General features: G+C 26.2%; 1 protein-coding gene across 1 annotated transcript in view; it reads left to right on the top strand.

Moving 5' to 3' along the window:
- LOC111626322 (serine/threonine-protein phosphatase 4 regulatory subunit 1-like) overlaps positions 1–13,668 on the top strand; it is a 256,740-nt gene that overhangs the window by 176,709 nt on the left and 66,363 nt on the right. Inside the window, exons 4-5 of the mRNA XM_023369643.1 lie at positions 1,984–2,126; positions 7,319–7,379. Of these exons, the coding sequence (XP_023225411.1) occupies positions 1,984–2,126; positions 7,319–7,379 (204 nt within the window). The remainder of the gene's footprint in view (positions 1–1,983; positions 2,127–7,318; positions 7,380–13,668) is intronic.

Here is a 13,668-nt window from a genome sequence, read left to right as displayed (position 1 = left end):
GAATTTATAAATATTTTTGAAAATTCATGAATGTTGAATATGAGGAAATAATAATAAATTGCACTAATAAAATTAGTTTTGTACAATAATTTTCTGATTTTGAGTTTTAAGTACACAAAAAGTGATATACTAAATAATGTTAGAAAATAGAGGTTTATAAAAATATCTAGATTAAGATTTTTATTCTTCTTGAGATTTGAATAAATTCATAAATTTTAGTATACTCGAAACATTAAAACTTAATTAATATTTAAGAGTTTTTTGTAATATTAAAAAATCAATACATTATTAAACCAGATGTATTTTCTAGGTAAAACTCTTAAAATTTTTTGTTACTGTAATGCTGTCTAGTTGCAAATCTTTATAAAATTTCAAATTGAGATGTTAAACAGATTACAGTACACTGTGAAAATTGTAGTGCATTAATCATTCATTATAAATGTTATAGAATTAATTTATATATATATATAAAATTTTGTTAATAGTATGAATTTACTTTTTGCTTTGAAATATAATAACAAGTTCATCTTAATAACAAGTTTAGCTTTTTTGAAAGAATCTGATTTTATTCTGTTAAGCAGCATTTACAAATGGAGTAAATTTATATAAGAAGAGCTGTCAAGAGCTTGTATGGGGCCAGGAATAGTAGGCTCCTCTGTCTCTTAATGGGTCCTTTTTTTATTTATTTTACAAATGAAATATGTAGAATGCTTTTTGTTAATACAATCTTAAAGATTTTGTTTTCTGTTCATGAAAATTGTTAATTTCATAGGATTTGGAATCACTTCAGGCCTCCTAATTTATCTCTGGACCCAGAGAAAATCCTCAACTCTTCCTCTTGATGACTCTGCTTATAAGAATGTTCTATTCATTATTTCTCATAACAGTTCTCATACCAATAATGTTCTGATAAGAGTTGCTTGTAAATGTAGCTTTAGAGCAGGGGTCACCAAACTATGGCCTGTGGGCTGGATCTGGCCTGCGAGGTCAGTTTATCCTGCTGCCTTACTGTACCACAAATGAGCTAAAAGGTAATTGTTTATATAGAAATATCATAAATTGTAGATAAACTTACACTTATTTTAATTTTTTCTACATAGTAAGTAAAATTGCCAAAATTGGTCCAATCTGATTTTTGCATCTGTCATTAATATAATTTTCAGGAAAATCAGTAAAATAAACAATTTGGCAACTTTCTGAAACATTGGATATTGGCAACTTTTACAACATTGCTTTTCATGTAAGTACCTGCAATGAAGTTTCTAAGGAAAGTGATTATGAGCTTGCTGCAGCGATCCTGTTTGTATTGGTAAATAAATATGTTGGTTGTCTATATTTTTTGTGTATTCAGTGTATTGAATTGAACAAAATGGTTATGCGGCCCATGCTCATTATTCTGTCAGTTATGTGACCTGTTGTGAAAAAAGTTTGGTGACTCCTGCTTTAGATGATCAGAGAAAGAAACTAGAAATTTGATAGTTTTGTTAATGTAGTTGATATTAATTTCATTACATTTAATATTGTTTTGATTCTGAAAAAAATATTTTTAATTTAAAACTAAACAATAAAATTCTTTTTGTGGGCGGAAAATGTAGGAAGATTTTTTTCTTAAACGTATCCCATGTCATTTCATTATATATAATTATTTTGAAGAAGAATTTTTTCCTCATTAAATTTTTTTTAAATGAAAACAATATTAGATATTCATATAATAGCTTTTCAGACAGATATTGAGAAATTTAAAAATCTTTTGGAAGTAACATTGTGTTGCAGTTTATATTATTTTGAACATGCAAACTTTATGTATCAGAATGAAATTAATATATAAAATGTGTATATCACACTTCATAAAATATTTTAATATTCATACAAAATTAATCTTAAGCATTATTAACTACCTAAAAATAAATGAGATTAATATAATCTTTGAATCTTTATGAAATTAGATTATGAAATTAAGTATTTAATAATTTTAAATTTCAGATCCTACTGTCAGAGCAGATCTTATTGAACATCTTCCACACATTGCTGCATTTTGCCATGAACACTGCCATTACCTAGGCTCAGTAATAGATCAGCAAATTGTTCCTGTAATTGTAAACTGTTTGACTGATGTCAATAATCAGGTGACAATTTGAGTTTTAAAATTGGTTCTATTTTTATGTAAATAATATATATTATGATTATATATAATCTTATTTCATCTGTGTAATATAACTTTATTAGTTAAAATTAAGTTGTTTTTAAAAGAATCATTGATTATCATCTGTTGTTGATGCAAATAAAAATTTTCTAATTTTTAAAAAGATTTGGCATGAGTAAAAATGCTTATAGAAAAGTTTAAGTTCTTTTAGAATATATTCAAAATCTAAAATTTCTTTAATAAAAGATTCAACTTAATCTTTTGTGAGCTCTTTAAACGATAAAAAGATATAGCTCCTTTTTGTAAATTTCCATATCAAGTAGGAATGGATCTTATTTAAGAGAATGTAAGAAATGATATTTCATTTAAGAGAGAAAATTTTTATTTATAGTTAAATATATAAGTTTTTTTAATACTTAAATCTTGTTTTAGATAAAATTTTGATGAGTTTAATTGTAAAATTAAAGTAATTTTTATAACAGTTTGAAAATTAATTTTATTCCGATGTCAAAAATTGAAATCTAATTAACTAAGTCATGTAATTTGTTTTTGTTAAAGTAAAAATAAGGGAAAAATCAGCAATAATAAAGGTCATATTTTATTTTTAGAATGAAATTCTTATTTGTTTAATCTTATTGTTTCATAAATTAAGTACTATAAATTAAACTGTATTCTCAATTAAAAATTAATACCTTTTTTGAGTTTAAAACATCCAGAAAACATTTTAATTTTCTTAAAATTATATAATTGAAAATAATTAACTTCCATAAGATTATGATTATCCTCATTGTTTAAAGATTTTTTAAGGTTAGATTCTTTTTAGTAAAGTAATAATTAAAAGTAAAAACTGATTCAATGATTGATTGATTTTTTTTTAATTAGTGGACATATAATACTAGCAGTAAGTGCTTTCTAGCAAAATGAAACTGAGCTCTATGGCACAAGTTTTTCTGTTTCAGCCTTACATGAAAACATGGTGACATGCTTTTAACATTCTGTCCGAAGCAGTTCAAAACCCATAGATTTGAGGGAGGACAAACATGCTCAATATCATAACTGACAATACATGAAGAAACATTTAAAACACATACCCTCATGCAACTGCCAAATGCCTGAAAGAGGGAAAAACCTGGAAAAAAGGATTTAAAACTAATTTTTAATCTAAAATAAAAACTTGTTCTGGAAATCAGTGTAAATTGACAGCAATTGGAAACTTGATTGACATGTAGTTTGTCACAAGCTTGCAATTGGCCCATAGACTTTGGCAAACTTTGACCTTGAAAATCTCAGCCCATAAGTTTCAAAATTCTGGCTGTGTCACAACATTGGCCTTACTGAGTTGTATATATTTGCAAAAAAATCATGTTTAGTGGTCATGCATTGCTTTAAATTTTGATCATAAACAAAATATTTCCTGACTTAAGCAGAGTTCTGCTTATACTCCTTAAAAGCAAGCATTTAAAAAAAAGAATTTTAAGAGATTTTGACCCTTTTTTTTATTTAAAATATTTATTTAAAAGAAAGTTAATTTTTTTAAGATTTTATTTGATATAAACCTGACCTTCATGGAGAAAGTTCTTACATTAAAAAAAACTCATATTTTTATAGAAATCTAAATTATTTGTTTAATAGCATTAATTATTTCAATGAAAGTGTGAGAATTACAACGCACCTAAAAGCTGTTTGGCTAAAAATTGTTTTTGCCTTTTCATAACTTCAGTCAATAGATAAATTTTATTTGAAAAATTTAACAATAAATAGGTCTTTTTGAATACTTTGAGAACCTACTTTTACTCTTTTATTTACATTACAAGTAGTGCCATATAAAAAAAATTTAACTAAATTCTTAACCTAAAATGATAAGAACTATTGGTTTATATTTTAACATTTTGTAATATATGGATTTTATTTTAAAACTTTTGTTTTGAGGATGAAAATAATAGTAATAAAACATAGTGTATAAACTTTTTATTATTACATTTTCATCAAAATAGTAATTTTGTAATAATGACTGTAATCTGTTTGAAGAATTCAATCACTATTTTTTCATTAAATCAGAATTGTTACACAGTTTTACTCTTTTATCACTGACCAATAATTAAAGAAATTTTGAAGTTTTTAAATATTATAGATGATAAATGTGTTTCTGTATGTCATACAGTCAAAATAAAGAAAATAAAACATTCATCCACTGATGTGATGAAAAGCACAAGACAAATGTTTTAGTCCCATATAGTTTCCAAAATGATTATAGTTTATTGTCTGTTTTGTATATTTATAGCTTTGAAGTACATATACAAGACACTGTTAGTGTAGTATAGTTAGAGATCAGAACTAAGTTTCATGTTGAATTCAAACCTTTGGTTTTCACACACTATGGTTAAACACTATTTGTTGTTTGCCCATCACACTAGGATTACAAAATTTCTTTAATCAGAGGAGAAAATATTTTTCTTCTTTCTCAAAACTTGGTAATGCAACTCTCCATTGTTTGATTTGAACCCTCTCTCCAAAGTGTTTATTCTGTTGAACATTAAAATTGAACTTCCGATTATAATCATTTCTTTCATGTGTGATCCCCATTTGTATTCAGCATTCCACATATTAAGTTTTTAAGTTTAAATCTTGAATTAAATCAACAAAAAAATTTTGTAAGATCACTTCTTGATCCTAACAATAGAAACTTAAATCTTTAAAAATCTATCTAAACTTCTTTATATAATTATTACAGAAAATAATTTAATAGAGATATTTTCCTGCTTTTCTAAACTCTTGCATAACAATTTTATTTCATATTATAACCAAAACACATTTTGTTTCTCAGTTGTTTGGTTTTTGCTGTTATATGTTTAATATTTTCTGTACCATGGTACTTTCTTCATTATACAGCACTTTAGTTGCATGTTTTTCTTTTATGATTTTGTGCTTACATGTTATTTTTCTACAGCACTTTTTCCTCATTTATTTATTGTTCACTTTGAATTGGAAAATGCAAAGTGATTATTAAAAAAAGTGAAAAAGCAAATTGACATATTTATTTCATGTTAGTCCATGTTGTCAGTGAATTGCCAGTAAATGAAAAAAGCAGTAAACATGTCACATGCTATGCCAGTTTCAACAAATTTTCTTGTTTGAAAAAGTGCTCTGCTAGTCCAAACTACTGAATTTTTGCTTTTTATGTTTTGTAATGTAAACCAATTTTGTTAAGTGAATAAAATCACTTTCCCATTTTTCATTTACTTTTACTATTTGCTGTCAGTGTGAACTAACCTTTTAAAATGAATCTTCATTCTTTCATGTGACTGGAGTTTTAACAGAAGTAGACAATTGGTTGCATACTACATCAGTATATGGCAAGTCCATTGAAAAGACAAGAAACAAAATTATTACACGTACAGATTCAGTTGTACAATGTTAATTTTTGCCATGCCATACTTTTGTGATGACTATATTTATTCTGAAAGCTATTTGAAAGTAGTTTCACTTGTACTTTTTTCTAACAATGTTTTTTTCTGTTTCTTTGAAAAACAGGATTTTCTATGAACATTAGCAATTATATACTAGAAAAATATGCATATTAATTACTACTGTTCATTGAAATATTCTTTATAATTAAAACCACTGGATAATTTTACCTTATAAAAATATATATTCAAACAACTAAACTGTTTTTATATTCCATTTTAAATTTTTGTTATATTAAATCTTAGATGATTTGACTAAATTTTGAAAGAATAAAACTTAATTTTCACATGTATTTGCTTTGTTTTTTATCACAATCATTATATTTAAGTAATTAAGAGTGCTTATTTTAGAATTCTAATACTAATGCACTAATAAATTATATTATAAAAACTGTTTATTTAAAAATAGGATTATATATAATCAGACTTACAATCCATGTTTAAATTTATTAGTTATGATTGATTGGTTTTTCTACTAAATATATTTGTCCACCTGAAGTTTCCAGCAATAAACAACTTTAATAGCTTATAGAAGGTCATTTAAAATAACTAAAAACAATCAAACTAAACCTACAAAATAGAAAATCTTATATAGAATGTTATATAACCAGGGTGGCCAAGCTCCTTGATAGTCCGAGCCATTTTTCAAAATTTGAAATTTTTTGCGAGCCGCAATTAAATACGTATTAAAAAGGTATGCAAAAAACTCCAGAATACAAATTATATCCGTAGCAAGAGTGATACAAATTGTTTCCTCCAGAGCACAATGTCAACTGTCTGTTGCAATGACAGTTTACAAATTCAAAATCGGTCTGGAGTCGGACGATTACGCCACTGTTTATGTTCATTTGCGCAGTTTTCGACGAGTCATATCATTCTTAACTTGGACGGAAATGAAATTTGTTACAACGTTGCACTTAGTCTTTCATATTTGCTGTTAGTAATTTAAAAGACATTTTGAAACACATATGGAACGATAATAATTTTTTAAAATATAATAACACAAAAATGAAAAGGGAACTCTGGTACATCTATTGAGAGCCACAAATAATCGTTCAAAGAGCCGCATGTGGCTCACGAGCCGCAGGTTGGCCACCCCTGTTATATACGATATATATAAGAAAAAACGTTTTTACAATTTCAGATGTAAGAAATTTATAAAATTGCATTCTTTCTGATACATTCAATATATGATTATCTAGGTTGTACTTTTAGTGGTCAATTTTTAAAATGAATGAAAATATTAGCTGTGCTATTAAAGCTGTTCAATTGCTGGAAGTTTTAAGTGTGTGAACATATTTTATAACAAATTCATTTTGATGCTTAGTAGTTCTCATCTATTTACTAATGTGAATAAGATATTGATTCAGTGTGGCTAAATAAAAGAATGTAAATAGTAACTACTTATATATTTTAATTACTGGAGAAAAATTTGGTTAGTTTTTATATGTACTGTATTCATGAATAATGAAAAACTTTTGAAAGCTATCCACTGAATTTTTGTATTTTCTGATTAGTACATTATCAAAAATTTCTATTTATAAAGAACATTTTTATATGGAATTTTAATGTAAATAAATTTGATAATGATGATTTTATAACATTTTTTGCTTATATGTTTTGAATAGCTATAATTCTAGTTAAATATTCATCTAGAATAAATAAATTTTTTAAAGATCTATCTTAATGAATGTTGTTTTTGTTCTCCTAGGTTCGAAAAGCAAGCCAGACTTCATTATTGATGATTTTAGAGCAAGGCTTGATAAATCAAGGTACTAAATAGAAGGATAAATTATTATAGTAAAATTAAGTTAAAAGTTTTTTTTTTATTACTGAATAAAATAAATACTATAAAGATAACAATTAAAAAATGCATATTAAATTAAATTGATATGCCTCAATGTCCTCAATTTATTCAAATATTATTTTATTCACCAGTACAGTGTGTATTTCTATTAATAGGACTTATTAAACTGGTATTTAAGATTACTGCAAATCAGTCACACAGATTAAAATTGTTTTATTTACATTTACCTGAAATGTAAATGTAAAAAAAAAAATCATATGTTCATAATTTCAAATTTTGTTAATCTAGATATTTCCCATTTGTTTGTTCTCCACAACCAAATTTCAATCTATCCTGAACTTTTTAAAATTCTGTTATTAGAAATTCAGATTTCCTAACATGATTTAAGATTTTTAAATTTAATATTTATTGAGACATTTTGGTATTTTGTATTAAGTATTTTAATGCTTAATTTAATAATTTAAATTTCTCATCTGAAAACTTTAAAGTGAATTTATTTGAATGATTTTTCTATTGTATACTGTATTGCAAATAAATGATTATGTATTTTGTTAAATTGAAGTCATTGGCAGAAAACTGAAAGATAACTTAACTTTATTTTAAGATAAGGAGCAATCTAGCTATCTATAATATCTGTATTTCAGCTGGATCTATTAAGTTTTTGCAAATATTTAAAATTTCATATTCGATTATAATTTTGTTTCTTAATTCTTTTTATAAGTCAAATATACATACATATAATTTATCCAGATGTAAAAGAATGCACATGGTGGAAACATTAATTTCACTGTGATGCAGTAAAATAAATTACTTCATTTAAAAGGGGGCTGTGTAAACCTGTAGTATTATAAGGGTTTATGATCCAGGCCAGCCTTGTTATAAAGTTAGTTTTGGTGTATCTCCATACATGTCTATATACTGTACAGAGCATATGTGAGGCATTGACGTAATGTGGATTGCAGCATTCACAAATACATCAAAGAACTTTGCACTAATCTTATTGGAAATGGATTTCAGTGGATTTGCCTAAATCTTTTGATATTTTTTGCAATTTTAGCAGTTCTGATGATCTCAATAGACAGCTCAAAAATTGTTTTTTTTTTTTTTTTATTATCAAGCATCCAAGATGCAGGAACAGCATAATTTGCATGTACATTCATGGATTGTGAAGCCTTTCAAAAACTTTTAAAATGGGACATTAAATAAATTAAACACTACATACAACCTTAAGACAATAACTGTATGATTTGTATCATTTTATGCCTGCATCTAAAGTTATTGAATAATTTGCATGAAATGTACAGTACCTTTCTCAGACAGTTCAAATTTCCAAATGAATTCTTAAATTTGTTATTTGTCATCGTTCATTTGGATATTCCAATATAGAATGAAAAATCAAAACAGACCTGAAGCAATACTTAGGTGTGGATTGAAAATATTTGTCTTGAACATTATTTAAAGTTCTTAACTGGTCTTAAATTAAGGTTGTATGTAGTTTGATTGTGAAGACCTATAACTTTGTTTCAAAATATAAATAGTGTGTTGAAATGTTGATGTTTGGCATGTTATCTGAATTTCCCTGTGAAGATACTTGTTTATTATGCAATACACAAGTGTTTAATTCTCATGCTATTTGGCTTAATACTATATATAAATAACAACCAACCCAATCTATTGGAATTTTCAAATAATCTGCTAGATTTTTATCAGAATAAATTATGGCTACTTTAATGATCAGAAACAAAGCAATTTGGCTTAAAGTACATAGTAATTAAGCTGCCATTTCTTAATAAATGTAATAATTACAAAGTTTTAAATTTATTAACTTTCGAAGTTATTAAAGTATGACTAATTTAGCATGACAAAAATCTGTCAGATTGTTTGGTTAATACCATGGTAGTAGATAGTGCTGCTCTGTGGAACATGGGTGCCCCTTTTAGGTTTAGGAAGAGACTCGCACTACTAAGATTTCATAACAATTGAAAAGGAACTCTGCTGGGACATTATTTTACATTCTGAAATGAAAAACATAATTGACATATTATGACATGTTATGAAGCCTAATATGCTTTTTTCCCCCACTTGATAACTTTGTCCCTTTTTTGACTTTTTATAATGGAACTTTTATCAGGTGCACTAGGACTACAAAATATCAAAGATTTAGCCAAATCTACCAATGCCTATTTCTCATAATGTTTGTATGGTGTTCTTTTTATGTCATCATTACATACTCATTCAACTGCAACCTGCAACTGGCACAACACAGGATGTTAGAGAGCAAATTTAGCTGATGCAGCATATTTGTCCTGGCATAAATTCAATGTCTTGTTGTTGTTTGTCCTGCTTGAGCATATTTTATATACTGACAAAGCACTTTCTCTCAGAATGGGAGGTGTAAAATGTAATGTGCATTACTGAGCACAGCATGCTCCACAATATATGTTTGAAACTGTATATCCTACATATAATGATAGATGAATGCTTGATGTTCAGGCAGATATGCATTAATGGCTTACAGAGCAGTTTGACAACTGATAGATAGGAAAAGTCCTGTTCCATGGCCACCATGTTCTCTGGACTTGATCCTATTGGATTTTTTCCTGTGTTGTGTGCTGTAAACATTTTAATGAAACTAATGCACCATATGTACATATTCATTCAGTGCTGGAAATTTGTTTGTGTGTACAATAGAGTTCCAGAAACTTGACCCTCAATAACTTAATATTCCATAAAACTTCTGTTATTCGAAAACAAAATATAGATGTAAGAATTAGATTTATATAAAACTTCACCTAGGATCAAATAAGTTATTGTTCTTCATTGATGACACCTGAGGATAGCCTCAAATCCATATGTTTGGAAAAAGGGTTATATTCTTGTTAAGTGCAACTGCAAAACACCATGATGCAAAGACATTAATTCAAGAGTAGCCACTGAATAGCCAATACTTTTTAAATTAAAATTTAAGTAAAAATAGTCACTAATGGTACATAAATACCTATATGAATTTGCATACCTTTTTACAAAAGTTCAGACTAGCATCATTTCTATGCCTCTATACATTAAACAAATTTTGTTTATTTAGTGGAATTTCACTATGGTTGGTAACATGCTCCCACCAATGAAAAGATGACTGTTTTTTTAATTTTGTTTAGTGTTACATTGATATATAAAATTTATATTTAAAGAGTATGTGAATGATAAACTTACAGAAATATGTGTTTAAATTTTAATTCAATCATTTGGATATTTAACAAAGTTTACAAAATATTTATTTTTAAAACTATAGTTAGCCTGTAAATAAATTTTTAAACTTTTTTCTTATTAGATTTTTAAATTAGTGCAGATTATTAATGATTTCTGATTTCACAACTCTTATAGCTTAAGTCTTTCAAGTATAACTTTTTAACTATGGAATTTTAGTTAATAATAATAATAATAATAATAGTAATAATAAAATTAGGTGCATAAATATTACTATTATTATTATTATTTCCAAAATTAGTGCAGATTACTTTGAAAACTAAACATAAGTTTAGTTTTTTAAACATTAAACATAAGTTTAGTTAAATTACTCTGAAAACTAAACATAAGTTTAGTTTTCAGAGTAATTTTGGAAATAATAATTACAAATTTTTTGCTATAACAGAATTACTAATCAATTTACTTGTTCTTCAGAAAACTCTTGTGCATTTTTATCTGGCTAAAACAGGGTTCAATTTATTTTATTAAACTGTTAGTTGCAATTTTGAGCTGAAATTTAACTGGTTAAGATTTTTCTGATATTAAGAAGTAAAACTAGTTTAACTATTAACTTGGCAATAAGTTATATCAGAGAGAGATACTTGATACTTTTATATGTTTTTATTACTCTTTAATTACTACAGTGAAATGAAAAACTACTTACAATAGCAGCAAATTAAAATAACTTGCGTTTTTTAAGAGAATTAAGAAATGCAGGTTATAATTTGAAGGTGTAAATTTATTAAGAACATAATCAGAATTTATCACATTTTTAAATGAAATGACATTTATTTTTTATTTTCATTACTTTCAGGGTTTTAAAAACTTAATTTAAAAAGCTAATTTTTAAGAATAAAATAAGATTTGCAAGCATTTTTACTTGGCATAAATTTTTCAATATTTTGAATTAATAAAGCAAAAATTATTTTATAAGGCACTTATTCATATTTTATGTGAAAATATTGATAATTATATCTCTGTTTAAGGCATGTACTTTAGGAATACAATTTCAAAAACTTTAATTGTAAAAACATTTTAAATATAATAGTTACTGTTTTTCTTAAACTAATTATAATTTGATTTTTTTAATAAATTGACCTAAATACCTTTTTTTGTTAACTACCTAATTTCTTAAAATTCAGTTATTAAACTTAAATCTGATTGGTCTAGATTTGATTTTTCCATTTTTGTGTTTGTTTTTCTATTTTCTAAAAGCTTTGACAATGTTTTAGTAGTTCTCTGTAATGATGTTAAATTATTTTATACATTTTACATCACACTTGCTTATTTTTTCCATGCATATGATGTCATTTACATTAAATTAAACTAAATAGTTTAAAATAGTTTGGAAGTTTTAAAATACTGTGTTTAATGGAATTTTGTAACTATTATATAATTAACTATTTTGTAATATATGTTCCAAATTTATCAAAGATTCAACAAACTTCTTGTATGCAATATTCTTATATATTTACATATAGACAACTGTTTTTTAAAAATGTTTTAATTATTTGGTATTCAGCTAAAAATTAACTTTATATTTAATTGTTATTAATTTTAACTTACTCAATTCTGTAGAATACTATTTTTTTAGTAAAGCAAAATTGTAAAGCAAAATTTTTTGGTTTGTTTTTTGATAATTTGAATTTTTATTTGAATTGAATCATTATAAAATTATATAATGAAATCACTGAACAAACTGTATATGCAAGCGCGTGCGTGTGCGCGCGCACACACACACAACACAACACTTGTTTAATAATAGACCTGGATAAGTATCAGTCAAATGTCTCAGATAAAAGGTCCCCAATAAAGTTAATTTATTTGTTTTTTTGGTCAAAATTTTTTTATACTAAAATTACTATAATAAATATTAGCAAAAAATTCTCATTGGAAACTAAGGAAGGGAATCAAGTTCTCATTGGGTAGTGGGTAGTGTATGTTTCCTGTAGGGTGGCAAAGGTATGCAAAATCTGGTGCAACGTGTGGAGGATGAAATCAGGAGAAAGGAGTGAGTGTCTGAGATTTAAAGTAGTGTGTATTTTGTAGATACTAACTAATGCAAAATTTGTTCAGATTGTTCAAAAGGTTTGGAAGATTGGGGGTATAGGGATGAAATCAGCAGGAAAGAATGAGTGTGTCAGGGTTTTAAGGTAGCTTATGTACTGTACTGTACATTGGAAAGTAATAAGCTTTTAAATGATTCCTTGACATGAATGTATTTCATGATGATTTCTGGTGACTAAGAATATGCAAGGTGAGAAACTGTCAAAAGAAATAGAAAGAATCAAGATAGCAGTCTGGTACTTAAGAACTTGTAAAAAAGAATAAATAAGACTACCAACTTTAAGCTTACCTGTAAGTATAAGTCAGGTAGCTCAATAAAGAAAGTCTGTTTTCTTTAAGAATTTTTTCCTCAATTCTTGCGTAAAAACTTAAAAACTATAATTGTCCTATTAATAATTAATGTCCAAGTTGACAAAAAAAATATATATATTATGTATTTCATGATAATTGTAATTTTCTTTTAGACATTTTATCATCAATATGACTCGCACATGTATACACCTGAAAAGTAACTGAAAGAATTCAATGTATGTAGGTAAATAGATATCTGATAACATAAGACTAATTCTTATTCTTAAATAATTGTATAGTGGGATTAATACTAAAACAATGAACACAAATTTAATTTCATATAAGGGAAGTAAATTTGCTTATTATGGTTGTATCTGGTAACATGAGTATTATTATAATAAATAAATGACAAAGACAATATAAACAAAGCATATACACAACTACCTGAACTGCATGAGTAAAAAGTGAAAATATAAGATAATAAGTTTAAAAGAGCTCATTGGATGGCAAAGGGGATGGACTTTGAACAGAGAGGACAAATGATAAATCAATACAAATTCTGTGGTAAAAATAGCATTCTTGTGTATTTTCTATGTTCACCTGAAAGGAATAAGCTTTCCAATAACAAAACAATTTTAAAAAAATATTGGTTT

The sequence above is a fragment of the Centruroides sculpturatus genome, unplaced genomic scaffold, assembly GCF_000671375.1.
Source record: "Centruroides sculpturatus isolate CEXI.00-Female unplaced genomic scaffold, Cexi_2.0 scaffold322, whole genome shotgun sequence".
NCBI classification, from domain to species: domain Eukaryota; kingdom Metazoa; phylum Arthropoda; class Arachnida; order Scorpiones; family Buthidae; genus Centruroides; species Centruroides sculpturatus.
Note: the sequence above shows the minus strand (reverse complement) of the source record. Positions and strands in the feature narration are given on the sequence as shown.